This window comes from Apodemus sylvaticus, chromosome 22 (genome assembly GCF_947179515.1).
Source record: "Apodemus sylvaticus chromosome 22, mApoSyl1.1, whole genome shotgun sequence".
Lineage (NCBI taxonomy): Eukaryota > Metazoa > Chordata > Mammalia > Rodentia > Muridae > Apodemus > Apodemus sylvaticus.
The window spans coordinates 53,670,285-53,697,732 of record NC_067493.1 but is presented as its reverse complement, the minus strand read 5'-3'; the positions used below and the strand labels follow the sequence as shown (position 1 = coordinate 53,697,732).

At 55.1% G+C, this 27,448-nt stretch overlaps 1 protein-coding gene across 1 annotated transcript; it reads left to right on the top strand.

Moving 5' to 3' along the window:
- The first annotated feature begins 296 nt into the window (after window positions 1-296).
- Window positions 297-25,258, top strand: Msi1 (musashi RNA binding protein 1). The gene is made up of 15 exons (XM_052168579.1): window positions 297-474; window positions 645-685; window positions 1,268-1,349; window positions 1,450-1,534; window positions 4,391-4,432; window positions 5,986-6,078; window positions 9,218-9,266; window positions 11,200-11,282; window positions 11,972-12,089; window positions 15,842-15,922; window positions 17,263-17,319; window positions 19,792-19,860; window positions 20,487-20,641; window positions 21,093-21,155; window positions 23,452-25,258. The coding sequence occupies exons 1-14, from the start codon at window positions 416-418 to the stop codon at window positions 21,132-21,134; spliced, it is 1,056 nt and encodes a 351-aa protein (XP_052024539.1). The 5' UTR covers window positions 297-415; the 3' UTR covers window positions 21,135-21,155; window positions 23,452-25,258.
- Window positions 25,259-27,448: the final 2,190 nt, after the last annotated feature.

The following is a 27,448-nucleotide window of genomic DNA, read 5'->3' as shown; positions in this document are numbered from 1 at the left end:
GGGAAGCGCTTCATCCCGGGAGGGCGTTCCCCACGGCTGGGCCCCCGCGCCGCTGTGGGTGAGGGGTGCGGCCGCGCCCCAGGCCCGAGCCCCGCACCAGGAATCAGGGGACCTCGCTCGCCCCCCGGACACACAGGAACCCCGAGGGAGGGAGGGGGGTTCCCAGCGCCGCCGCCTCCGCGGGCGCCCGGGCGCGCGCCGGGCTTTATGCGCGCAGGGCGGCGGGGGGAGGAGCCGGCAGGTCGGCCCCCGGCGGGCCCTCCCCTTGGCCGTCCCCGCCCGCCCGCCCGAGCGGGGTCGGGGGAGGGGGCAGCATGGCCTGTCCGTCCGGCCCCCTTCGCCGCGCTCCTCATCTGCCCCGCGCCGAGCGCCGCCGCCGCCGCCGCTCCGCTGCCCGCGCCGCCCGCGGCTCCCGATGGAGACTGACGCGCCCCAGCCCGGCCTCGCCTCCCCGGACTCGCCGCACGACCCCTGGTACGGTCCGGCCCGGCCCGGCCCAGCCTGCCCAGCCCGCGTCCGCCCCGGCCCCGCCAACATGGCCGATCCGGGTCGGGCCGGGGCCTCCCCGGGGCCCGGGCCCGCGCCCCCTGCTCCCTGGCGCCCGGCGCTCACGCGGGCCCTTTGTGTCTCTGCTCCTCCCGCAGCAAGATGTTCATCGGAGGACTCAGTTGGCAGACCACGCAGGGTGAGCCAGCCCGGGGATCGCCCGCCGGCCCCCGCACCGCCACCCTGCACCCCTTGCAGCGCCCCAACCCCGGACGCCCCTGCCCGGCCCCGCGCCCCGCTGACCCCGGACGCCCTCGTGCCCTCTTCCGCGCCCCGCCCCGGGGACCCCGAGAGCGCTGCACGCTCAGCGAGCGCGCACGGCCCGGCGCGGGTTGGGGAGCAGATGGGGGGGGTCAGGGGGCATGGGGGGGCGGGCTGGGCCCCCGGGACCCGCCAGCGGCAGCTCCAACTCCGCTCGCACCTGCGGCTCAAACTTTTGTTGAGGCTGCTCCCGGAGCGGCGGGAACCCAAGCGGAGCGGTCCCCCCACTCCAGCCCGGCCCTGGCCCTTGCCTTGCCGAGGCCCCCGGTGGGCGCCAGGAAGGCTCCGCGGGAACCCCACGGCGAGGGCAGGGTTGGGGGGGGGCGGCCGCGGAGAGCGCGCGCGGGCAGCTCGGCGCGGGGGCGGCGGGGCCGCGCCGGGGTCACCGGGGGCAAAGGACGGGGGAGGAGGGGGAAGGGCTCCGGCCTGGGCTGGTCCGAAGGCGAGTGTGTGGTTACAGAAGGGCTGCGCGAATACTTCGGCCAGTTCGGGGAGGTGAAAGAGTGTCTGGTGATGCGGGACCCCCTGACCAAAAGATCCAGGTGAGTCCCGGAGACCTCTCCTGCCACCGTGCTCGCCCCTCCCGCCGCGGCCACTCGCTGTCCTTGTAACTATCTGCCTCTCCCTCACTACGCGGCGCAGGGGTTTCGGCTTCGTCACTTTCATGGACCAGGCGGGGGTGGATAAAGTGCTGGCTCAATCGCGGCACGAGCTCGACTCCAAAACAGTGAGTGGCCCTCGGGGTTTCGGGGGTCCTTTGGGAGAGGGAGGCTGTCGGGAGGAGAGAGGTCCGGGACTCTCTCTCGTGGGGACAGTTGGATGGAGTTTACTGAGTGTGAAAGCTGTCATGCCCTGAAAGTTTGTCAGTGGAGTTGGGGACAGAGGGGGGGAAGGAAAAAAAAAATCTCAGGCCTGGGATAAGATGCCACACACCCCAGCTCGAGTATTGGTGAGGGACGCAGCAACTACTACCCTTTCTCTGTGAGTACTAATCTTGGTACTTCTGGCTTTGGGGTGGAGCCGGGTCCCTCTCCTACGCCAGATTGAGTGAGTCAGGGCTACAGTTACCCATGGTGGCTTCTCTGAAATCTAACTACTGTTTGACTCTGTGACACCCCCTTTTCCATTGCAGACCAATGGCAAAGCCTCACAGAGCCCTCCCCCTCCCCCTTCTCCTTCCCGGACTTTGGTCAAGGAGTTCCCTTGCTTTTGTAGAAGACACGCATCTTCTTTAACCTTACAGGGGATTTATGAACAGGGAGCTTGCATGGAAATGAAAAAAAAAAAAAAGTGCTCTGCGACCAGATCTTAGGAGACCCTGCCTGTTTGGTATTCAAACTCCTGGAACATTTTGCTTCTTTCCCCGGTGTTCCCAGTGTCTTGGACCCTGCAGGGGGCGCTGGCGGAGGCCAGCTCAGGGGTTCCAGTAGGCAAAAGAGAAAACCAGAGGAAGGCTCACTTGATGATGGGGGTGTCTGTCTGCCAGGGGCGCTGGGACAATGTGACCTCTCTCCACACTCCCCCATTCTTCCCCAGCCCTGGGCCTCTCTGCTTGGGCCAGTTACGGGCTCCTGTTTACCTGCAACAATGGCTGGTTGTGCCCAAGAATTTGTTAAATTACCCTCTGTCCCCGCTCCTGTTATCTCTGCCCAGTGGCTCCCACTCCTGCGCACAGTAATGAGCGAACGAGGCCAGGCCTCGACTTTGCCCGTTCTGAAAGGATCTTCTCGGCTCAGCCCGAGTGACCCCGCCTGGGAAAGAAGAGACAGTGGCCTATTGTTTTTGGCGATTATCTGCCTGTTCTCCTACCGTCCCCTGTCCTCAGAATGCACCGATGGCTTCTGCTGCTCTCAGGAAGCTGAGTGCTGGGGTGGGGTGGGGGGGCTCGAGGCGTCCAAGATTGATAAGGGGACGGGGGGGGGGGGGGAGGATGCTGAGATAGACAGCCTTAAGATCCAGGAGACTGCCAACCTCCAGGGCTTTGTCTGTGTTTAGCATCTCTGGGCTGGGGAAGGGGGCGGGAAAGAGTCTATTTTGGGTTCTGAATTTCACCTTTTATTTACTTGTTGGGCTTTATTTATGTTGCCAGCTGTGAGTCAGAGAGGAGGTGGTGTGTGTGTGTGTATGTGTGTGTATGTGTGTGTGTGTTGGGGATTTGTTATATGTGGGTCTGGGGGGAGTGTGGCTTGGGTACTCTGTCCATCAGGGCCTGTGCAGGGGCTGTGGAGGCTGGCTGCTTCTGGAAGAAGGAGGGTCAGGATGTATGGAATCACAACTTCAGAAGAGCAGTGGGTGGGTTCGGTTTCCCCTAGAGATCACGGGACGTTGCTCCAGGAGGGACATTGCCCAGTGCGGGCTGTGGAGCCCCTTCTCTGGCAGGTTCCAGGGGAGCTGGCACAAGGCAGCTTCCTGCCTGATGCCATGTGGGCAGAGGGAAGCTGGGGCAGTTGTCTAGAATCCCGAGTTTTGAACAGAAGGAACTTTGGGAAAAAGATAGATCTCGCCTGTGATTGGCTGATAACTTCTAAACGATGTCCATCTGTGTGAAAGGCAAGAATTGTCATGGCCAGGCCTCACGGGTCCTGTCTCGGTCGCAGAGTGTCTCGTGTTCTTTCTCACTGTCTGTCAGCTCAGCTAGAGCTCCTAGGAATGGTACCCAGGTGTGTCCTGATTTCTTCAAGGGCAAAGGTAACCCGGTAATGGCACCTTTGTTTGTGCAGCGAAAGGGACGGTGACAAAGGGCTGCTTTCAACCTTTATCTCATTCAAATCCCCCGCAGCTGCCCTCCGCAGGAGTGGGTGTGATTGTCCCCACTCTGCAGATGCGTGGACTGAGACTTGGAGAGGCCCATGAAGCGACCGAGATTACAAGCTTGGCCCGTAGCCCAGCACTTCTAAGTCCCATTCTCTCTCACGCCACGAAAGACTGCACTCAGCCTCACCTGGAGCCCCGCTCTCCGATAGGCACCGTTTGGTTTCAGCCCCTAAGGAGGGCTGTCAGCGGCTGGAGATAAAGTAGGGGAACAGTACTGAGCCTGTGCCTGGTGGGTCGTCTTCTGATCTTCACATCCTTTTCAGGCAAAGACTAGTTTTGCAAAAGCCTTGTTTGCAGAGTCAGAATTACACGCGCCACTTAGGCAGTAGGTACTGACGCTGACACCTTTGTGGAGTCCGTTTGGCGAAACCTTCGGTGTATCCGATACTTGGTGAAATCAGTCTTAGCTCACATTGTTTTGGGTTTTTGCTGTGGGCTAGACACCGTGTCGCGTGCTCTGTGAGCATTATCTGAAGTGATCTGCAGACGGACCTTCCGGGTAGGTATTAGTTGTTCGTTTAGCAGGTGAACTTGACCTTGAAACTCCAAGGAGTTAACTTGTCCAGGGTCTCCCAGCTAGAAAGCAGTGTATGTGCGTATGTGCGTGTGAGTGATCTGAACCCAGCAGCTTGCTTTAACCACTCTGTATTCCTACCTAAAGCTGTTGTGATTTCTCTTCTGTGTCCTGGGATGAAAGAGACCGGAGGTTGTGTGGTCACCAAGGCTATATGTGAAGCTCAAGACTCCCAATATGTCCCTTCTCTTACAGATTGACCCCAAGGTGGCGTTTCCTCGGAGAGCACAGCCTAAGGTAGGTGTGTGATGAGGGATGGGGACAGGGCGGGGGTTGCTGGGAAAGCTCCTTTATTCTGGGTAAGTTGGGGTACTGATTTCCCATCATGCTCTTCTGTGGAAGATGCTTCTGAAGCATCTGTTTGGGGTGTTTCCCGAACGGGCAGGGGTAAGGGTAGAGGATATCTGCTGCCTAGAATTAAGGCACTGTGCTCTTTCTACGCATGTGCTGGGGTGGACAACAAATACAGGCAAGGTGGGGGGGGGGGCTGCTTTGTGGTCCTGTATGTGTAGCCAATACATTTCGGACCCAGAGTGTAATTCTGGCCTGGTGGGCCCCAGCCTCTGGATGCTGAGCCTTGGAGAGGCAAACACAGGATGGGTTCGTCCTAGGCTTAGGTGGGGGAGCTTGCCTCTGACTCCAGGTCACTCTCCTGTCTCTGGTTTGGGGTGTGTTGGGCTTTCAGAGGGGAAGGGAGGCGGAACCTTTCAAACCTCTCACCTGTTGGGTTGTAGCTTGAACCTCTGTGGCTCTGTAAAAGATTTCTGAGCGGTTGAGCAGAGAGCGTGCAGGATTTGTGATGCGGGGCCAGGGCCCTCGATTTGATTCCAGCCGTCGCGGCAGCTGGCCAGAGCTTAGGTTTTAAGCAGTTGACTTATGGGGACTGGAAGAAAGGCCAAGTCACCGGACCAGGAGTCTGGACCCCCATGCCCAAGCCTGGATGTTCCTTCTCCTGGAGGTCTCAGTTTCTTCCTTGATGGCAACCCAAGGGCTCTGAGATTCTGAGTCACGGATTCCATCAAGGCTGCCAGGGCAGGTCCTGCTGGGGCCGAGAGAAAGGAACAAGTTGTAGAAGACAAGGAAGGGGCATCCCTGGAAAGGGTCCAGCCTAGGGTCTGAAGGCAATTATGGAGCAGGTATTGGAAGGAAGCCGCACCAGGGAGCACATGGTCAGAATTGGGTTAATTCCATTAAGCAGTTTGGTGACAGAAGGTGCCTCAGTGTTAGGACGGGGCTGGGAATTGCTTCGGATTAGCCATGCGCTCCTGGGGTAATTAGGACCATGTGGTCTTCCTAAAACAGGGCTGGGGCCACGGGGCTGCCAGAGGTTGGCTTGGGAGGAAGGTTGAGGAGGAAAACGTTGGTGTTACAGGGTTGGTGACACCCCGTGGTGTTACACGGTTGGTGACACCCCGTGGTAGCTTTGGTGTCTCCCAGGAGAAGTGGTGAGGTCTTCATGCCAGGCAGTGAGTCTGGGCCGTCGGCATGACGCCCCCTTTCCTTGTAAGGTTCCTTAGGGAAGGCCATGGCTGTCTCCATACACAGACCCCAGGGAGGGAGGGAGGCGCACTCAAGCCAGCCAGGGTGTGGGGTGGGGCACACAGCTGCCTATGCCAGGCCTAGAGGCAGGAGTCCAAGGGGGAGCTGGGAAGGGGGCCTTGAAGAAGCCGGGGCCACAGAGAGCTTGTCAGCTGCCGTCCTGGCAGGGGGGACCCCCCCTCCACAGTCCCTGCTGGTGGCTGTAGGCCACGATACTCAGAAGCCCACTTTCCTCTTCCTTCCCCCGACAGATGGTCACTCGAACGAAGAAGATCTTCGTGGGGGGGCTGTCTGTGAACACCACAGTGGAAGATGTGAAACACTATTTTGAGCAGTTCGGAAAGGTAGGTCTTCCGCTGTGGGAGGAGTAGGCTGGGGGTAGCAGTCAGATCACCCCGGTTACTGTATGGCAAAGAACGGCCCTCCTGCAGGTGAGGTCCAACCCAGTCACAGTTTGGGATCCATCTATGGGCCCCAGACTCTGGGCCTCTTCAGTAGAGTCTCTCATTACCTTTCTACCCTTCCTCTGTATTTTTTCACTTCTCTTCACTCTCCCGTGGGAGGAGGTGCTTCTGTAGCCAGTTCAATCCGGTGCTCCCCTCCCCTTGCCCTCTTGGGAGCTTGCACCTGTCCAGGCCACAGGCAGCTGCACCTTCTGTCCCCTCCCTTTCCTAGGGAGTATGATAAGAAGGCAATAAATAAGAATCCTTATTGCATTTGGGTACCCTGCTTAAATAGGTGGGGACCTGGGGATGGCTGCTGATCCCCAGGTAATGGAACTGAAGAAAACACCCCAGAGTCTGCCCCAGCCCCTGAGAGGTCACTACCTCTCAGATCTTGGGTGTGTCAGGATTTAATTTCTGGGCCTTGGGAGAGGTAGTCTGTGAAAGAGAGGTGGGTGTGGTACCACCCAGACAGTAAAGGTATCCATACAAAAGCAAGCGGCAACCTCAAGGTTCCTCAAGGTTCCACGGGGAAACTAGCCAAGGGGGTCTGTCTGAGGTGAAGGGATGAAAGAGGGATGCCCACTTGAGTGTTTCAGGTGGCCTGGGTTCCCTGCCCGGTCCACCAAGGTATGTGAATTCCCCATCAGGCCAAGCTGGACCAGGCTCGGGAGAGAGGCGGTGAGCCGTGGCTGGCTGGGGGGTCTGCAGGCCAGAGGATGCTGACGTGTTGAGGCCAGAGGCCTTGGCTCAGGCGCCTCCTTGGGGATCTGGGTCCAAGACGCAGGGCAGGCAGAGCCTGGGCCCCAGAGGGAAGGGCGCTCCTGGGAAGCTGCAGGCCCGGCTCGGCTCCGGCGGGGTGTCTTTGTGTCTGAGCACCGAGCATTAGAGCCCGCACTAATCTGATCCAGCAGCTGTGATTGGAGGCCGCCTGCCCCCGGGGCCGGCGTTGCCATGGCAACCGGGCCCCAGGAGAAGCCGTCAGCGGCCGCGTCTTTTGTTCGGGCCTAAATCGGCGTTGGCATGTGAAACCGGCCCGGGGAGGCCAGGGGGAGCTGGAGAATAGGCTGCCAGGGAGCGAGGGGGACAGCCGGGAATGCCAAGGGCCCCGCGGCTGCCCCCCCCACCCCGCCCGGATCGAGGGGCCGCCACCGAGGGGGGAACAATGGTCAGCCGCCATGGCTGCCACTCAGGCTTAGCCGCCGCCGAACTTGGCGGCTCCCACTGGTCAGCAGGCCTCGGTCGCCTCCCCTCCCCCCTCCGGAGCCCCCCTGCCCCCAGGTTCCCATGGAGACCAAAGCCTATTAAGGACACTGGGCTGGGAGCCTCCCTCCCCTCAGCCGGCCTCAGAAGGGGACACCACCGGCCTCAGAAGGGGACACCACCGGCGGGGGTACCCTGGACCCCTAGCCACTTTCCCCGGATGGGAGGGGGTTACCCTGGCCACAACCCCATCACGGCAATGGGGGTCTGTCCAGCTAAGCCCAGCTTGAAGGATGTTGGGGACCAGGGATGTTGGGTGGAAGGAAACCGGAAGGACTGGATTTGACCTGAATCAGTTTGTGGGTCAGGCAAGAAACAACGCAAAGCTACAGGATTAAGGAGGAAGGTGTGGCTGGTTTTTCTGTTCATTCACTCATCCATTCAAACAAATAATTAATTGAGCACAAGTCAGGATGCTCCACAGAATAGTGATGGCTGTTACAACTGAAGCAGCTGTCCTGGTGGGACCTGGGGATCCTCCCCTCTTGGGCCTGTGGGCAAGTCCTTCCATAATAAAGATGACAGCTGCTATTTATTGAGTGAACCCCGAACCCCAGCCCTGGGCGGTGAGTGTTCTACATACGCCTTACACCTAACTCCTGTAGGAAATAAGCAGTAGTGTACCCATTTTACAGACAGAGGCATCAAAGTCCTGGAAACTTACCCAAGGACACCCTGCCAGCAAAACACAGTATCCAAGACGCCCGCTTGTAGCTTGCCCTATTTTGAAGCCTGCACTTCCATCAGACCCCCCTGGATTCCCATTTCCCAGTGCTTGAGATGTGCTGAACCTAAAGAAGGGTTAGGGATGAGACTGTGGTCACCCGCTTCAGCACAAAGATGGCTTCTGCAGCAGGAAGCCATCGTTTCTCTGAGATTCTCCAGAAACCCCACTGCCTCTTAGTTCAGGGTGGCCTGGTCTAGATTAGTCCCTAAGGAGAGCTTCCAGGTTCTCCAAGGAGATCCACTCTGCTTCTGAGGCCTGAGAGACAGAAGACAGGGTTGTTGTGGGGGGGTGGAGGGCTGGGCTGTGCCTCCTGGTCTGAGGACATCTCCCGCCCCCCCCCCTGCCATTTGGAGTCAGGTCAGTGGTTGGAGTGGGGTGTGAAGGCTTCTAGGGTGTCAGAGCTAGCCCAGGAAGGAAGCCTGGGATGCCCTTGCCTGTCCCTGCGTCCAAGAGGATGCAGGGGAGAGGGTTCAGGGGAGTGTAGCTAACGTAGACCCTCCCCCCTCCCCTTTCCCTTCCCCCCAGCCAGTGTGAGGCAGGCAGCCCAGGCAGTGAACTCTGCTTGCTTTAATTACAGCCTCTAGCCAAAGGAAACCTCAATTAGAGCTCAGGGCTGTGACAGAAGGGAGTCTGGCTGCTGGCCGTCTCCAAAACGGGAGAGGCTTTGCTTTCCCCACCTCGTAATCTTGCTCCCCGGATTTCTTTCTCCAGCACCACCTTCTGTGCCTTTTCCTCCCTGGCTTCATGCAGGACTTGCTGTCTGACCTTGGGCAGGCGGCTTCACCTCTCTGAGCGCCTTTCCTCAGCTGTACAGTGGAGATGAACCCGTGCAGGGGATGTTGGGGTGATAGAGGCAGGAGCGTGAGGCAGGCATACATTTGGAGTTTAATAAATACGGACTGATCTATTGAGAATATGCCGGTCCGCTTCGCCGTGCTCCACATCTAGTATATTGTCTCCTGGAGTAGACAGGAGGGGTGTAAGTTCTGGGGGGCGGGGGGGGGGGCGGTCCTGGTGTCTGTGGGGCTAACGCAGGAGTCTGTGTTTCAGGTGGATGACGCCATGCTGATGTTTGACAAAACCACCAACAGGCACAGAGGTGAGTGTGGCCCCGTCCCCTCCCCCTTCCCTGGCTGGGCCCAGCGCCCTGGTCAGCCAGGGGGCTGCAGGTCACAGCTGCCCTTTCATGCTGCCTCCTGACATCCTATCCCTGAGGATCTGCGTCCTCTCCGGGGCCTCGCCTTACAGAAGGCTTTTGTCTTCTTCTCCTTTCCTGCATCAGAAACTTGGCCAATTGCAGAGGATCTGAGGACATCCCCCCCCCCCCAACAGTGCTCTGCCAGTGTCTGCTCTCAGCCTGGGCTTACCTTATCCCTGGAAACCAGAGCTGAGGCCAGTCTGCCCCAGGGTCAGGCTGACTCTATAGCCTCAGGCCGTCTGGTTCACCACTGCTTCCATGCTAACCCTGGCTGCCAGACCCCTTCCATGGCCCTGAACCTGGTCGCATCTGGGCCTCTATACTGTTTGTGTCCTGTGGGTTCATTTCACCCAGCCCCCGGGGGACTCCCTGAAGAGGCAGACAGTTGGGGCAGTCTCTCAGTAGCTTGAGGGCTTTGGGCTTTTAGTTTCTGTGAGTGTGGACTATGAGCGTGTAAGAGGTGGAGTGGGGGCGGGCACTAAATGTGCCCCGAAAGCCAGAACAGGCACGCCTGCAGAGCGCCCTTGAGAGGCTGCGAAACGGGCTCTGTGTGTACAACTGTGAGTTCTCTGTAGCGAGGTTTGTGTGTAGTGAGGTTTGTGTGTACAACTGTGAGTTCTCTGTAGCGAGGTTTGTGTGTAGTGAGGTTTGTGTGTACAACTGTGAGTTCTCTGTAGCGAGGTTTGTGTGTAGTGAGGTTTGTGTGTACAACTGTGAGTTCTCTGTAGCAAGGTTTGTGCAAGTACAGCTGAGGGGGATAAGAAGCGTGCAAGATGTGAGCTCATCTTTCTGTTTCTGTGGATTTCGCTTTTTTGCGTACAAGCATCCTCGGTTTGAAATGACCCCACCCCTCCCCCCCAAAAAATTGTCTCTTAAGAGCTGATAGTGTAAGAGATGCCACACCCTAGTTCTGTCTAGAGCCAGAGAGAAAGAGAGAGAGAGAGAGAGAGAGAGAGAGAGAGAGAGAGAGAGAGAGAGAGAGAGAGAGAAAACTCCCAAGGACTGAGCAGGAACATCCCGTCTCTGATCCACAGAGTGTAATAGGCCGCCGGTGTTAGTGGTTAGAAGTTCACAGATAGGCGTGGATTTTATGCAAATGTGCCATTCCCTATAAGGAACTGGAGCACCTAGGACCCTTAGTGCTCTGATTCCCAAGGAGAACTATCTTCATGGTGGCTCTGCCACTTTAGAGAGAGAGAGAGAGAGAGAGAGAGAGAGAGATTTGCCAGGCAGCAGTGGACCAAGGCTTTAATCCCAGCAGAGGTAGGCAGATGGCAGGCAGATCTCTGAATTCAAGGCCAGCCTGGTTGACAGCTGAGTCTCAGGACAGCGAAGATGACCCAGAGAAATTCTGTCTTGAGAAACAAACAAACAAACAAAAAATGTTATTTACGTGTGTGCGCGTCTGTGTAAATGTATGCGGTATGTGTGTGTGTGTGTGTGTTTGCATGCCTGCGTGCCCGCAGAGGACAGCCGGAGTTACATGCTGTTGTGAGCTGCCCCATGGGATCATGGGGGAAGTGGCCCTCTGGAAGAGCAGCAAGTGCTCCTAGCTCCCCAGCTGTCCCTCCAGCCCCACTGTGACCACTCTCCTAACTTGCTGTGTGACCTTGGACACGTTGGTTCGCCTCTCTGGGCCTCGGCCTGCTCATCTGTAATTTGGGACTTGAAACCTTGACTCACCAGCAGTTGAGATGCTCTTAGGCTTCGGGCGGGGCCTTTCATTAACTCTCAGACACTCGCCCGCAAGAGATGGAGATGGTGTGCGGGGTGGGGCTGGGCGATGACCCTGAGCTCTGCCTCTGACCTGGCCCTGCCCTTGTCCAACCTCTAGGGTTTGGGTTTGTCACGTTCGAGAGTGAGGACATCGTAGAGAAAGTGTGTGAGATCCACTTCCATGAAATCAACAACAAAATGGTGAGCTGGGACCGGTCGGAGGTGGGGTTTGGGGAGACTGTGACTCGAGGAGGAGGCAGTCAGGGAAGCGCTGGGCTTCTGTAAATAGGAGGAGGTGGGGCTCTCCCAGAAATCAGCAGAGTCTGAGAGGCACCTCGGGGTGGTCCCTCTCAGAGCCCAAGTTTCTGCTTTTATATGGGAATCCCTGCCCTGGCAGCAATGGTGGTGTCTGCCTTTCAGCCCGGCCTGGTCTATAGAGGAAGTTCCAGGAGAGCCGGGGCTACACAGAGAAACCCTGTCTCAAAAGAGAGAGAGGGAGGGAGGGAGGGAAGGAAAAGGAAAAAGGTGAGGAGGGGAAGATGGGAACCCCAGCTCCATGTGATAGACCACGTCTGTAATCTCAGTTTTCTGGGCAAGAGGATTGTCACAAGTTCAAGGCCAGCCTGGTCTGCATATAGCAAGTTGCAAGCTACCCAGAGCTACACAATAAGACCCTGTCATAACGTACAGTTAATAAAACTAAAAATAAGTCAAACGGGAATCACAGTGCTTGTTCACATAGGTTTGGTGTGATCATTTGATGACAGAACTAGCGTATGTAATGTAAAGCCCTTTAGACACAGTGGGCGGGCGCTCTGTAACCGGTAACTGAGGTAAGGATAGAGGCGTGTCATAGCAACAGAAGCTCTGACCCTCAGCTGTCATCGCAGGTGGAATGCAAGAAAGCTCAACCAAAGGAGGTGATGTCCCCCACGGGCTCCGCCCGGGGCAGGTCTCGAGTCATGCCCTATGGGATGGACGCCTTCATGCTGGGAATTGGCATGTTGGGTAAGTGCCAGGCCTACACCTGTGGCTTTTTCCTGCCTAGTCCTGCCCCTGGGGCTTCTGGGAGGCGCTGGGTGTGACTTCTCTTCCTCCATGGTCTGCCCTTCAGTCTGAGTCAGAGTAAAGGCAAAACTGTTTCAGGCCTGCCCAAGGTGCACAGATTGGCGTGGAGCACTGCCCTCTTGTGGTCATTCTGATGTACTGCAGACGCTCCATACTATTTGGCCTCTATTTGGATATTTCTATCTGTCCCGTGTTGAGCATTTATGCATGCCAGGAATTCCAGCAATGACGTCCCTGAGTTCAGGGTGAAATATAGGCTACCAAGAGAATGTGGGCAGAGAGGATTTGACCAAGACTCTGGAGAACCAGAAACCACATAAGGGTTACACGGAGTCTGTAGGTTGGGTCTGCGGGCGGTCCTGGAGAGGAAGGGAAAGTGTACCAGACACGGGGAGTAGCGTTTACTCTGGCCAAGGGGCCCAGAGGCTTGAAGAAGGCCTCCTTGTCTCACTTGGCTAATTTTTATGTTGTTATTGTTGTTCTTGTTTTGTTTTGTCTTGTTTTCTGAGGGATAGGCTCTGCCGTCATGGGGCTATGGTTGAACTGAAAGACAGGAGTGTCTCCATAGAGAAGCTGGGGGTCATGGGAGGTTCAAGGAGTCACATAGGAGGCTCCCTGGAGTAGGTGATTGAACTGACCGTGAGCCTGGAAAATCAGCTAAGAGTCAGCCGCGCTCTGAAAAGCACCTAAGGGGCTGGGGCGATGGCTCAGTGGTTAAGAGCGTTAGCTGTCCTTTTGAGGGACCCAGGTTCAATTCCCAGCCCCCACGTGGCAGCTCACAGCCATCTGTAACTCCAGTTCTAGATGGTTCTTTGAGCCTTCATGGCATTGTACACACGAGATGCAGGGACACACATGCAGACCAAACACTCGTGCACACAAAAGAAAAATCAAACTTCCATAAAAATATTTTCTAATTAAAGGAGGGGGGGGTGGAAAGATGGCTCAGTGGTTAAGAGCACTGGCTGCTCATCCAGAGGTCCTGAGTTCAAAACCCACAACCACATGGTGGCTCACAACCATTTGTAAATGGGACCTGACGCCCTCTCCTGTCAAGCAGGTGTATGTGCAGATGCTCGTACGTTAAATTTTAAAAAAAAGATGGGTGAATTTCAAAAAGAAAAGTGCCTAGATATGAGGTGTTATGTGTATGCTCAGCCCTGAGGGAGGACATGTGAGAGGACACACTAACACATGCACATATAGACACATATGTACTCACACACATATACACATACATACTCCCACATCCATGTGCGTGCGCACACATGCGCGCATGCGCACGCGCGCGCGCACACACACACACACACAGGGGCTGGAGAGCTAGCTCAGCCTTGTAGAGATCCTGGGTTTCATTCCCTTCTCTCACGCCTGCCCTTAGTGCCAGCTCCAGCAGGTGGGGTGCATAGAACAGACACACCCACAAATACATACATAAAAACACAATGAAAAGATGACCGTGGGGCCTGGGGCAGTTAGTGGCTAACCTATTCCAGGAAGAGCTGGAGAGATGGCTGTGTGCCTAAGACTTAAATTGTCTTTCAGAGGACCTGAGTTCAGTTCCCAGCGCCTGTGTCTGCCAGTTCCTGCCGTGAATCTGACGCCTCTGGGGACCTCTGTGGAGATCTGAGGGCTCCCACACACGATCGAACAACATACATGCTAATTAAGTTATAATTTAAAAATATAAGTTATAAGTATAAATATAAAAATATAAATTACGCCAGGTGGTGGCGGTGGCACACACCTTTAACCCCTGCACTCAGGAGGCAGAGGCCGGTGGATCTCCGTAAGCTGGAGGCCAGCCTAGTTTACAGAGTGAGTGAGTTCCAGGACAGCCAAGGCTACATTGTGAGACCCTGCCTCAGAAAATTAAGTAATAATAATAATAGTAAAAGAATAAATTTTAGCCAGGCAGTGGTGGCACATGCCTGTAATCCCAGCACATGGGAGGCAGAGGCAGGCGGATTTCTGAGTTCGAGGCCAGCCTGGTCTACAAAGTAAGTTCCAGGACAGCCAGGGCTACACAGAGAAACCCTGCCTTGGAAAAAAAAATAAATCCAAAACAAACAAACAAACAAACAAAAAAGAGTAAATTTTAGGAAGCTGTATCGAGCCATCACCCAGCCCAGTATATCTGAGTTTTCCAGAGTCATTTGAGGGTAAGGTTCTTCCTTTCCTTAAAACTATGGGCTTTGATTTTTTATTTTATTTTATGTTATTTTATTTATTTTTTTCCAAGACAGGATCCCTTGGTAACTGGTTATCCAGGAACTTGCTCTGTAGACCAGGCTGGCTTTAAGTTTGATATTAATGAAATATGTACATCTAATGTACTGTTTCCTACTATTATTAGTTGACTGAATTTTTTTTTGCTGTGGCCTGCTTGTTCATTTGTTTGTTTGAGACAGGGTCTCACTTTTAGCCCTGCCTGTCCTGGATCAGGCTGGCCTCAGATGTACAGAGGTCCACCTGCCTGGCTCTGTTTTATTTCGTTTTTCGAGATGGACCCAGGATAGTCTAGAACTCTCTTTGTAACCTTGAACTCCGATCCCGCTGTGGTGACAGGCGGCCCTGTGTGGCGTTGGAGGCTGAAGGCCTGGCTTTATTTATGCTTAGCAAGTGTTCTACCCAGCAAGCAGCAGGCTCTTCTTAAAGCGGGTCCTGTTCCTCCCCACCAACCGGCTGGGGCTGGAATGAGGCTGGTCACTGTCTCGAGCACTTTGAGAAACACCTTCGTCTGTTGATCTTTTTTTTTACTTAAGTGATTTCGGACAACTAAAGAAAACAGTAATAAATAGCAGGGTCATTCGGGTGCTGGGGAGGCGGATCAGCTAGGAGAGCGTCTGCTGTGCCACCACAGCAAGTTCTTAGACCCAGCACTGTCTCGAGAGTAAGCTTGTGTCTGGAGCCACCGTGCTGGGGGCTCACTGGTCACCGTCTAGACAGGAAGCTCTAGGCTCCGGGAGAGACCCAGCCTCAAAGTCAAAGAAGGCAGAGAAGGATGCTCTCCTGAGCTTCAAACCCACCCGTGCACCACACACGCTGAACCTACGAGGCTGGCGGGGAGAACCAGGGAGCTAATTGGATCCGAACTGCAATTCCAGTGCTCCATTAGCACTGACAGGATTTTTCTTCCGGGCGACAGCTTGTCTGCCCTCAGAGGAATCAGAGAATGACAAAGGAGAAACTGTAGCTTCCGTGCAGAAGGCCTCTCGTGGGGAGGCCTGTCTGACTCAAGCGCAGCAAGCCCTCTGCGGTCTCATGTGGCTGTCACAGCGTACCCAAAGGCCCTGGGCTGAGCTCTGCAACCTAGAGAAGCAGCAGGTCGGGGCGCAGAGGTGGGAGGAAGAAGCCAAGGGGGGGAGGAGAGGAGCAGAGGAAGAGGGGAGCTGGGGTGGGAAGAGTAGGGTAACAGGGCTGTGTTGTTCTTGTCCAGGGTCCGCCCTCGGTGCCTCAGTTTCCATGTCTATACACTGAGGCCCCTCGCCGGGCCTCCCTGTCACAGCACCTGTGAGGTTTCATGAGATGATAAAGTGTACACTGTGCCCAGCTTGGGGCTTGGTGCGCAGAAGCCTTCTAGAAACCTGAGGATTGTCTGGGACAAGTTGTAGGACCACGAGCAGCGTCAGGACCACGCCGGCGCCCCAGCTCAGGGCAAGGAGTCTCATACCGCCCCTCTGTCCCATCAGGTTACCCAGGTTTCCAAGCCACGACATACGCCAGCCGGAGTTACACAGGCCTTGCCCCTGGTTACACCTACCAGTTCCCTGGTAAGTCCCCCTGGGTGGCTCTCCACCACCAGCATGTCCCCAGTTCCAGACCGCGCGTCTCCTCGGGGTAGCATCTAGAGTGCATGGCTGGATGCTTGGAAGGAAGGGCGTTGTCTGAGGATGAAAAGTCCTCCCGGCTCTTTCTCCCACCCCCTCCACCGAGAGTGTGGGGTTCCTGGTGTGGCCCTGCCTGGGACAGTTCCACCCAGGTCACTCATTATCTGCCTGTCTTCTGACTTTCTCCATCCCTGCCCGACTTCAGAATTGCCAGTCCCGCTGGACTTGTAGTGGGGTCTTCTCCGAGGGCCATTGGAAATCACATCCTCACAGATGTTCTTAAAGGTGCCGTACTGAGTCTTTACGGGGTACTGAGTGATAGACGGAGCCCGAGAGCTTTCACACTGAACCTCAAAGCTACAGCAGAAATATAACACTAGGCCTATTTTTTTAGACAGAAATTCAAAAACAAGACAACAAAAAAAGAAAGAAAAACCCTCTGAGCTGTCCTGTTACTATTTAGTATTCTTTTCTGTTAAGTATTGAATCGATTTCAGACCCTCGTTTGTTTGTCTCTGTGGTACTGGGAGTGGGCTGGACCTCACACACACTACACCGGAGCTCCGAGCCACATCCCAAGGATTGTTCATTTGTGGCTGAAATCGAGCCCAGGCTGGCCTCAAGTTTACCATGTAGCCACGTACCCCCCTTCTGGGCTCAGAGGACAGAGAGTCGCTACAATGATTCACCCGGGAAGCTGTGTTACTAGGAACTAACCCCAGTTAGGAACACTGACTGGCTGTTCCAGAGGAAGAAGGTTCAGCCCCATCGTGGCCTGCAACTGTCGTTAACTCCTTCCACAGGGGATCTGAAACACTCTTTCTGAATCTCAAAGGCCCTGGGCACACACATGGCACGTATATATACACCTGTTGGCAAAACACCCTTACACATAAAATTAATAAACCTTTTAAAAAAACGGAACAGAAACAGGACCCCGGGTGCAGATCAGTAAGAGAGCGACATCTCAACTTGTGTCAAGCTGGCTCTGTTCTCAGCACCGAACTCGGGAATCCCACTGCTTTGTGGGCACTGCTTTGTGCCCAGGATTAGGCGGCATCTCTAGTTTCGCTCTTTCTCCCTCCCTCCTCCCCTCCCCCTCCCTCCCCCTCTGCCCCACCCCACCTACTGGGACTGTACACTTTCCATTCCTAGTTCTTGAGTCCCATGCATGGCCCGTCCCCTCGCCCATGGTCCCCGTGGGTGCATCTCTCCCCTCACCCCCCCGCCATGCCAGAGGGGCTCCCCTACGATTTCCTAAGCTGTTTTACGTTTCATTTTAGAATTCCGTGTAGAGCGGACCCCTCTCCCGAGCGCCCCAGCCCTCCCCGAGCTTACAGGTCAGTGGCTCGGATTTTGCACATCTCATAGGCCACGCGGGGAGAGAGAAGGGGAGAGGGGGCCTTCCCCGGGCAGAGCTGGAGGGACCCTTTCCTCCTGCCCGCCAGTCCCACGCCTGTGGGGACGCGCAGACTGCAGTTGCTTCGGCTGCATGGCCCTGGAGGGCGGGGCGGGAGGCCAAGCCATGCAGATGGAGGTAAAGTCAGTCACCCACCCATCTGGCAAGTATCCCTCTCACCTCGTGTCTCCCATGTGCCAGGCACCGTGGAGGCTCTGGTGCCCAGTGGCGAACAGGCCAGGGAGGGTCAGGAACTCGGAGCACAGTGGGCTAAGAGGGATTTTGTAGGCAGAACTGGGGGTGCCAGCCCACTCTCAGGGCACCGCAGAGGCAGCTTTCAAATCTCATTGTTCCCAAGAAGCTAGAAGCCCCAACTTTTGTCTTGTAAGAACTTTGCTGTCCGTGTTCTGCCCTGTTAACATACCCCATGTCATCGAGATACTTGGGCCCAAGTGACATGCATCCAGTGGCCCCATCTGACCCCAGGGATGCTCGTGGGCTCCCGCTAGGAAAACCAGGCCAAAGTGTTTGGCCACGAGGGAGACACAACTCCACTGTGGAGCTGGGCCAGGCCAAGTGGTGTGCACATGAGGTGGGCCAGAGGGGTTTCTCTGTCCAACCCGCTTATCTTTCACCCTACCTGCGGACTCTGCCCCCACCCGACTGTGTGTGGGAACTGCTTCAGATCTTCCATCCGAGATGGGGGGGTAAAGGAAGTGGGGAGGGAGCAGGGCAAGGATCAGAGGGGCAGAGGGCGGGGCTTCCTCTCAAGTAAGACCTCTGTGTGAGGACCTACTGTGTGCAGCAGGCACCACTAGGCTGCCAGGCATGAAAGCTGGTGCCCAGGCGGCACTGACTCTTAACCAAATGCACAGGCTAGCAAGGCTAGCAAATATTTATTAAGGCAAGAATAATTCTTTACTCTGCGATACGCGCTCAGCAAGATTGGCCACTTATGAGTTTGCTTTGTGAAGGGCTAGAACCCCGAGACCTTAGCTGCCCATTGTCCACCCTGTGGCCCCGAGTCAGGAAATGTCAGTGCCGAAGGCGTCTTGCCCGGAGAGCACGTGGGCTCCCGCCTCTGCGGCCCCCTGGAGCGCCGCGTCTGAACTGTTCTTCTTGGCTTGGAACAGAGATCTATTTCTTTTATGTGTTCGGTACATATTTATTGTGCCAATGCTTGGCCAGGCACTGGGGGGTGGGGGAGGGACACATAAGGGAGCAGATAAGGCCCCCGCCCTGTTGCTAATGGAGGTGTGGGGATTAATACAGTACATGGAAGTCCCGTGGGAAGATAAAACAACAGCTGAACTGAGTAGTTAGGGCTTCGAGCCGGTGCAAGGACTGAACAGAGGAGAGGGTGACGGGGCGGAGTCTCTGAGAAGAAGCTGGTTGGATGCTTTACAGAAATGTGAATCCAGAACTCAGACTCTCAACAGTGTCCTGGGTTTGGGTCTCCTGCAGGGCAACTTTGGTAAAGATTTTCCTGGGATGGACCAGGGGCGTTTATCTGGAGTCTGCTAATCTCATAGGCACAGAGCCGTCACACTGTATGGTACCAGTCACTTATGACGGAACCCATGGCTATATCCCCAGCCCTTGTGAGTTGGAAACAGGAAAATTAGACGTGAGTTCAAGACCAGCCTGTGCTACCCAAAAAGGCCTTGTCTCAAAAAGAAGGCAAAAAAAGAAAAAGAAAAGAAAAAGCAGAGGTCTCTTTTGCCCCTTTAGTGCAGATATTTATTAAGTACCTACTGTATACAGAGCTGCAGAATACAAGCAGGGAGGCAGAAGAGGAGCTGAGGGACCTTGAGTGGCACTGGTCAGTTTTAGCCTTATGGTCAGAGAGGCCCTGAGGACCGTGAGAGGATACAGGACACACAGCAGCAGGAGGACAAGGCAGAGCTGGGACCTCAGCGGCCTGACCCCAGGAGCGCTCTGTAGCTCACCGTGCTCGGCGGTCCTGACTAGACACAGGGAGCTGGCTTCTGTGCCCCGGGCCAGTCAGTAGCTCTGGAAAGGAACCTAGACCGACAGAGTTATCTAACCTGGACCCTTGGGGCTCTCAGAGTCTGAACCGCCAACCAAAAGTAACCTAATGCCCTCCCCACTCTGAGCCACTGTCCTGCCGAGGGCCCTGTGGAGAAGGTGCTAATGCCTTGTCCACATGTTCTCCCCCAGCGGGTTACTCAGATATGTTCTAGGGTCCCGTGTGGAGACCGAGGCTGGGCTGCTCCCTGGGACGCGTTAGGTTGGGGTACAGAGTGGCTGACCATGCACGCCGTCCATGGTCTGTGCTTCGATCCCCTCTCCACATGAGGCCTAGGAGGGAGACGGTCCAGACGGAGGGGTGCTTTCTCCCTTCCACCTGCTCGCCCTTCCTCCTGCTCAGTGCACGCTCTTTGTCTTCCAGCAATCCCCCTCACGGCCTATGGGCCCATGGCGGCGGCGGCAGCGGCGGCGGCTGTAGTTCGAGGGACAGGTGAGGCCTTCTGGGAAGGGGGCCCAAGGGAAAGGATGGGGGAGTCCAGAAGGAAAAGCGGTTCCTTCTCCACCCCGACAAAGGAGTTTGCTTGTTACCCAAGCGTCAGCTGGATTGAGTACGAACCGGCCAAGCACGACACTGGCCATGTCCCCCAGAGCATACATGCTGTGGCGTGTCTGCGTGCAGAGGGTCATGACCCTGCAGATCACTGATGCCACTCTGGGGACACTGGGCACTAGAAGAGTTGTCAGCTGCTGCTTTAGGGAAGGCTGAGAAAAAGCATACGGGAGAAGGATGAGGAAGAAACGAGGGTTGTTGTTGCCCAGGGGACGGCCAGTCTGCACTGGTCAGTTACAGGGACAGGGAGTGGGCAACAGTGACGGTGATGTAGGCCAGCCTTAGAAAATGCACTGGGCTCAGAGGGAGGGGAGGCCGTGCAGGGCTCAGACAGGACAGGGTGGGTGAGTGAGCACAGTCTCCAGGGAGGAGAGTCGAGTCTCGGGTCCAGCTCTGGGTGGGGGGAAACGGGAGCGGGTGTGTGGGGTAGCCTTGGGCACCGGGCTATCACTCTGTTCTTTCTGGGTTACCAGGCTCTCACCCCTGGACGATGGCTCCCCCTCCAGGTTCCACTCCCAGCCGCACAGGGGGCTTCCTGGGGACCACAAGCCCTGGGCCCATGGCTGAGCTCTACGGGGCAGCCAACCAGGACTCGGGGGTCAGCAGTTACATCAGCGCCGCCAGCCCCGCCCCCAGCACTGGTTTCGGCCACAGTCTCGGGGTGAGTGGCCAGGCCCAGTGGTCTCTGCCTCATTCCCTTCATGCTGGGAGATCTCTGAAACTGGGGGAGGGAGAGGCCATGTCTGTCTTGGGGCGGGGGCAGGGCTTGAGGGAGGGTAACAGGAAGAATGTATCCTTAGGACAAGAGGGTGTTCTGTGATAAGCTCTGCCCTGGACACTGTCCAGCAGCTCCAGGATGTCGTACAAACGCAGTGCTATCTCCTTTCCGTGTGGTCAGAGTCCAGCTCAGAAGCGTCCCAGTCTTAACCAGGGAACTGGCTCTCCGCAGGTTCCCAGGCCCCGCCTTGCACACAAGCAGATCTATACCAGGGCAACCCATGCCAGTCAGAAGAACCCGTGTCTCCCCACAGGGGTCTCACGGGGATAACAGGAGCCCCTGGTTTGTCTCGATGCACCCCAGAATCCTAGGAGTCTAACTCTTTTCTTTTCAGGGTCCCTTGATTGCCACAGCCTTCACCAATGGGTACCACTGAAGCAGGAGGAGGTGGCAGGAGGTGAGGAGAAGATGGGGAGGGGGGCACTGGGCCGCCGACAACCTTCAGCAATGCTATCATGAATGCCAGCCCCGTCTCCACCGGCAGGAGAGGGCCTGCGTGGCAGCAGCGGCTGGCACACAGGAGAGGAGAGGCTTAGCCTACTGTGGTTCGACTTAAATTAAGCCAGGAATGCTGTCTATAATCTGAGGCCGAAGCAGGATTACTTTGAGTTGTAGGGGATACATAGTGAGGCTCCGGGAAGATGTCTGAGTTGGTAAAGTACCTGCTCAGCAAATGAGGACCCGAGTTCAGATCCCTAGACCCCACGAGCACAGAGGCCCAGACCCAGGACACACAGCATTAAGGTGGGGGGGGGGGGTGGCGGGAAGGTGTGTTTCTAACGCTCATTAGTCAGCCGTTCAGCCCAGGATCACCTGGAGTCCCTGTCTCGGAAAATGAAACTGGAGAAGGCAGTCACCATCAACCTCTGACACACACACACACACCCTGAGCTGCCAGTCAGCCTGATGTGCATAACAAGACCCTGTGTTAAAAAGCCCAATATTAGCCAGGCATGGCCAGGCATGTCTGTGGTGGTACACACCCTTAATCCCAGCACTCAGGAGGCAGAGGGAGGAAGATCCCTTTGAGTTCAAGGTCAGCCTAGCCTGCAGAATGAATTCTAGGACAACCAGGGCTACACAGCAAAACTGTCTCAAAAAAACAAGAGCCAGAGAAAGAAACCAAATATGAATTAATGTAACAAATATGTAAATGAAACACAAATCAATCATATAACATTGGACTGACAAAGATTTTTTTTTTCTTTCTTTTTTTTTTTTACAATCAATGACACCCAGCGTTGCTCTTTGTGTAAACTAGCGCCAAGTTCCCAAGGAACAGTGTCATGTGTGGAGGTTTTTAATTTGTGCTGGCACTGAACCCAGGCAGAGCTATGAGTGCCTGGCATGATCTATACTGAGTTTTACCTGCACTTATGTAAGCCCACTGTGTGTGTGTGTGTGTGTGTGTGTGTGTGTGTGTGTGTTGCCTTCTGAGGCCAGAAGAGGGCATCAGAGCCTCTGCAGCTGGAGTTAGAGGCAGCTGTGAGCCACCATTCAGATGCTGAGAACCCAGGTCCTCTGTAAGAGCAACCAGCGTTCTCACACTGAGCCAGGTTCTTACGCATTCGTATTGTTTAACAACCACTTCGGGGCGGTTCTCAGGAGGCTCTCAGGAGGCAGAGGGAGGAGGATCTCTCTGAGTCCGAGGACAGCCTGATCTACAGAGCTAGTTGTAAGGCATCCAGGGATACACAGGGAGACCCTGTCTCAAAAACGGAAAAGGAGAAGGAAGAAGAATGTAGCTAGACAGAATGTATGAGCACAATAGGGAATTACACAGCTTCTAAAATAGGATATAAATTAGGCTTATATGTGTAATCCCAGCACTCAAGAGGTTTCTGGTGGAGGAGTGTCAAAGGCCTGCGCCCAGCCCACAATGCACACACTAAATCTTTCACAAGGTGTAAAAAAGCCCAGGAGAGTAGCTGGGCGGTGGTGGCACACGCCTGTAATCCCAGCACTCTGGGAGACAGAGGCAGGAGGATTTCTGAGTTCGAGGCCAGCCTGGTCTACTGAGTGAGTTCCAGGACAGCCAGAGCTACACAGAGAAACCCTGTCTGGAAATGGTTCAGTGCTTACGAACATATACAACTCTTACAGAAGGCTGAATTCACATCAGGTGGCTTAAGACCTGTAACCTCAAGCTCCTGGGAATCCAACCGTGCTTTCCCCTCCCTGCATGCATGCGCGCGTGCACGTGTACACACACACACACACAAACACACACACAGAGGAACAGATGAACATCATTTTTTTTTTTTGAGACAGAATCACACTGTAAGTCGTGGCTTACCTGTAAATTGCTGTGTAGAGCAGGCTGACCTCAGACTGGAGATCTGCCTGCCTCTACCTAAATAATGTACCACCACGCCCATCAGTAAGCATAGCTGTATGCATAATAAATAATAACTAGGCATGTGAAAACATAAGAATAAGACCAACAAATGAGATGCTTCCGAATAGTTACCAAGGTGCTGTTCTCAGGGGGGGGTTCCGATAAAGCCTCCCAGGAAACAAGGAAATCTAGTCATTCAAGATCTGGGGAAAGTGTCAGGCAGTGGTGGCACACGCCTGTAATCCCTACTCTGGGAGGCAGAGGCAGGCGGATTTCTGAGTTCGAGGCCAGCCTGGTCTACAGAGAGTTCCAGGACAGCCAGGGCTACACAGAAATCCTGTCTATTGTCTTTCAGCGCCCCAGCCTGCAGCTGACTGAGGCACAGAGTGAGCCAGCCAGGGGATTGGGGCACCTCAGCCGCAGCAGCCCAGCCCCTTGGCTGCGACCGGACCGCTACTGCCTGTCCCTCGACCCCGGGCCCAGCCCCTGCCCCGCCGTCCCCATGTCTGGCTCCCCTACTAACGTCCCCCTGTTCTGACCCTGCCTCCTCTCCCCCCACCGCCTCTCTCCCAGTTCGCTTTTATTTATTTTGGATTAGCCAGTTGCCCTCCCCCCCACCGGGTCTGTCCCTCGGGTCTGCCCCCTCCCTCCCTGCCGCCCCCCTTTAGGACACCCCCAGGAAGGCTTTTGTATCTGCCAGCTGGGGGCCGGCAAGCAGGCAGACGGGGCCTACTGCAGACCCAGGTCCCGACCAAGTTGGGTTTTTGTTTTGTTTTGTTTTGTTTTATTCTGGCTTTTCCCTCTTTGGCTCTTTACATTTTTTTAAAAACTGTTTTTAAACTATTTCTAGGTTTGTGAATGTGAAGCCCCAGGCCACAGGGGGCAAGGGGTCAGGTGCCCCCCCACCAGCTGAGAACGTAGCTGTCTACTAAGTGGGTGTGGGTTCCTGGCCTCCTCCCTCCAGCCCTGGAGAGGAGGGCAGGGCTGCGGGGTAGGCCAGGCCGAGCCCCTGGAATCCCGTCCTGTATCATATGTAAATACTGTGAGGTGAAGCCCTGCCCCACCCTTCTCTAAGACCCCTGGGGTGACTGCCTTTGCCCGACCCCACCGGGCAAAGATGCCCCTTTCCTCCCTGTCTCTGTCCCTTCCTCCTCAGACACCGTTACTGTAAGCTTACAGACCTCAGCTCTGGCCACAGCAGGCCCACACTCTCAGGCCCTCCCCGGGTTCAAGCCCTTGGGCGGACTCTCCCCCCAAAACCCCCGGTTTGGGGGGGAAGGGGCCAGGGAAGAGGAGGGCTTGCCAGAGCTACTGCTAGGAAGGCATTGGCTCTCCAAAGGCCCCCTCCTGGCCTCCCCAGGTGGGACCTTCACGGTCTTTGCTCTGGGCCCCCCACCACCACGAGTGGGCATCGGGAAGCGCTTCAGCAAGGAGTAGATACCAGGAAAGCAAAGGGCTTCTCAGGGAACCCCCACATTCTCACTGAAGTTTCCCACCAGGATGGTCCCGTGACCAGAGCCCTCGGTTAACCCCCCAATCCTGGAGCCCCCTTTCAGAGGAAAGAGATGGGGCTCAGTGTGAACACGAGGTGAGACCTGGCTCGGCAGGGCTGAGTCTACCTGCTGTTACCCCCTCTCTGTCCTCCCCAGGCTGGGGGTTCGAGCTCCCTTCCCCAGCAGAGCCCCCTGTGGAGAGTTAACTGTCCGCGTGTGAGGCGCCCACTCAACCAATAAAGCCCCGAGAACTCAAAGCAATAATCTTCCTCGTCACCGAGATGCGCGGCTGTTGGCGTGTGTTGTTGGGTTTTTTGGGTTTTTTTTGTTATTTTTTTTTTAATATTTCCTAATAAAAGAGAAGCTGCATTTTATTGGATTTTTATTTTTAATTTTTCTACACATCTGAGCTGAGCCCCAGGAGACTTTGGCTTCCTTCCCCCCCATCCCTGGACCCCCTCACTCCTCTGGGCCTAACTGTGGGTTCCGGGACCTGTATTTACATCTCTGATTCGTTTGAGAAAAAAACAAAAAACCTTTCTTTTTAAGATGTTACATGGTGGTTTGAAGCCAGCAAGTTCCACCCTCCGTGTCCTTTCCCTCCGCATCTGTAACTTCTTTTCCAGGTTTTATTTTGTTTTAAATTCCTAATAAATTATTTGAAAATAATTTGCTTTTATTCGTGTGTGTGTGTGTGTGTGTGTGTGTGTGTATGCAGGCAGACACACACACACAAAAAAACAATATTAAAAAAGCTTTATAGCCGGGTGGTGGTGGCGCACGCCTGTAATCCCAGCACTCTGGGAGGCAGAGGCAGGCAGATTTCTGAGTTCGAGGCCAGCCTGGTCTACAGAGAGTTCCAGGACAGCCAGGGCTACACAGAAATCCTGTCTCCAAAAAACCAAAATCCAAAAAACCAAAAAAACTGTTTATGACTCATAAGGGCCAGGTGTGGTGTGGCGTGTGCCTGTGATCCCAGCAGTCAAAAGGCCAGAGCAAAAAAGTAAAACTCCAACCTAGCATGACCCCACAGTGAAACCCTGTCTCAGACCAACAGGAAAAACCCAGGCATAATGGCTTGCGACCACAGTCCCAGTACCCTGGGCCGAGACAGGAAGCTCCCTGCAAATTCAAGAGAGATCTGGGCCACACAGAGCCCCTTCCCACCTCCCACTCCAAACAAAAGGCCCAACCATAAAACATTTTGGGGGTGGGGCATGGTGGCACATATCTTTGGTTCTGGCTCCTGGGAGACAGAGGTAATCAGCTCTGTGAGTTCAAGGCCAGCCTGGTCTACATGTTAAGGATCCCATCTCAAAAACAAAACCCTCTTGTTTTGAACTAATGTGGTTTGTGGCTGTCGGACTGACTGACATCATCAGGCTGATAGGTCAAGCACTTTTGCTCTGTGAACCATCTCATTTGCCCAAACAAAACCTTGAGGACATTAAATGACTCAAATGCGTCAACCGGTAAGGGTGCTTGTTCCATAGGCCTGGTGACCTGGGTTAGATCCCTAGAGCCCGTGCAAACATGGAGGGAGAACTGACCCCACAGGGTTACAGCTGATGATTGTGAGCCACCATGTGGATGCTGGGAATTGAACTCAGGACCTCTGGAAGAGCAGCCAGTGCTCTTCACCACTGAGCCATCTCTCCAGCTCCCAACACACAACTGCTTAAACTACTCTTGTCCTGACCTGTTTCCCTCTTGGGAAGGCTCCTGCTTTTCCACTTGACCCAACTCTGCCTCCAGCTTCTTGGCCAAGGTCAGAAGAAAAAAGATGGGAAAGAAGAAGGGAAAAAAAAAAGCCAGGATGCAAAGAGGGATAAAGGATGCTGAGGTGAGGCCTGGGCCATCTGCATCACTGATGGGAAAGCCAGCAGTGGGGCCGGCTGCCGGGTAGACTACAGTAGCTGCCAGTGGCCAGGAGGGAGGGAGGGAGGCTTTCGTGGTTCGTCGGGTTCAGCATTTCAGGGCTGTAGGGTGAAACCTTAACAGTGTGAATATACTTCGTACAGTTGAACCGTCAAACTAGAAATGAAGATCTCCCTTGTTCCCCTGTAGTAAAAAGGTTCTTGAGCTAGAGAGAGACCCTGAGGGCTAAGAATACTGTGCCTCTCGAAGAGGACCTGGGTTCGACTCCCAGCACCCACACTGGACATCTCCCAACCTCTTCCCGCCCCAGTCCCAGAGCATTTGACACACATACACAACACAGCAAGAAAGGGAAATGAGCCAGCTGGAGGTGTGACCTGGCTGGAAGACTGCACCACGAGCCTGCAAATGGTGTAGTGGCGGATGCCTATCAGTCTAGAAATTGAGAGGTAGAAACCGGAAGATCAGAAATCAAAAGTCGGGCTAGAGAGATGGCTCAGCAGAATAGAGCACTGACTGCTCTTCCAAAGGTCCTGAGTTCAAATCCCAGCAACCAGGCGGTGGCTCACAACCACCCATAAAGAGATCTGATGCCCTTTTCTGGTGTCTGAGACAGCTACCGTGTACTTAGATATGATAATAAATATTAAAAAAAAAAAAAAAAAAAAGGCCAGGCAGTGGTGGCTCACGCCTGTAATCTCAGCACTTGGGAGGCAGAGGCAGGTGGATTTCTGAGTTCGAGGCCAGCCTGGTCTACAGAGTGAGTTCCAGGACAGCCAGGGCTACACAGAGAAACCATGTCTCGAAAAAAACACAAAATCCAAAAAACCAAAAAAAAAAAGAAAAGAAAAGAAAGAAAGAAGTCAAAGGACTTCATCCTTGGCTGTGTGTCAAGCCTAAGGTCACACGGAGAAACATGAGACCCTGTCTCAAACAACAAACAAATGTTCAGTGTAGAGGAAGAAAGAAGATTGGGAAAGG

Excerpts from the sequence above, each read along its gene's own strand:
- Msi1 (XM_052168579.1), top strand. The coding sequence starts at position 416 with ATGGAGACTGACGCGCCCCAGCCCGGCCTCGCCTCCCCGGACTCGCCG. Across the intron at positions 1,535-4,390 it reads ACGAGCTCGACTCCAAAACA|ATTGACCCCAAGGTGGCGTT; the intron begins GTGAGTGGCCCT and ends CTTCTCTTACAG. Across the intron at positions 12,090-15,841 it reads GCTGGGAATTGGCATGTTGG|GTTACCCAGGTTTCCAAGCC; the intron begins GTAAGTGCCAGG and ends CTGTCCCATCAG.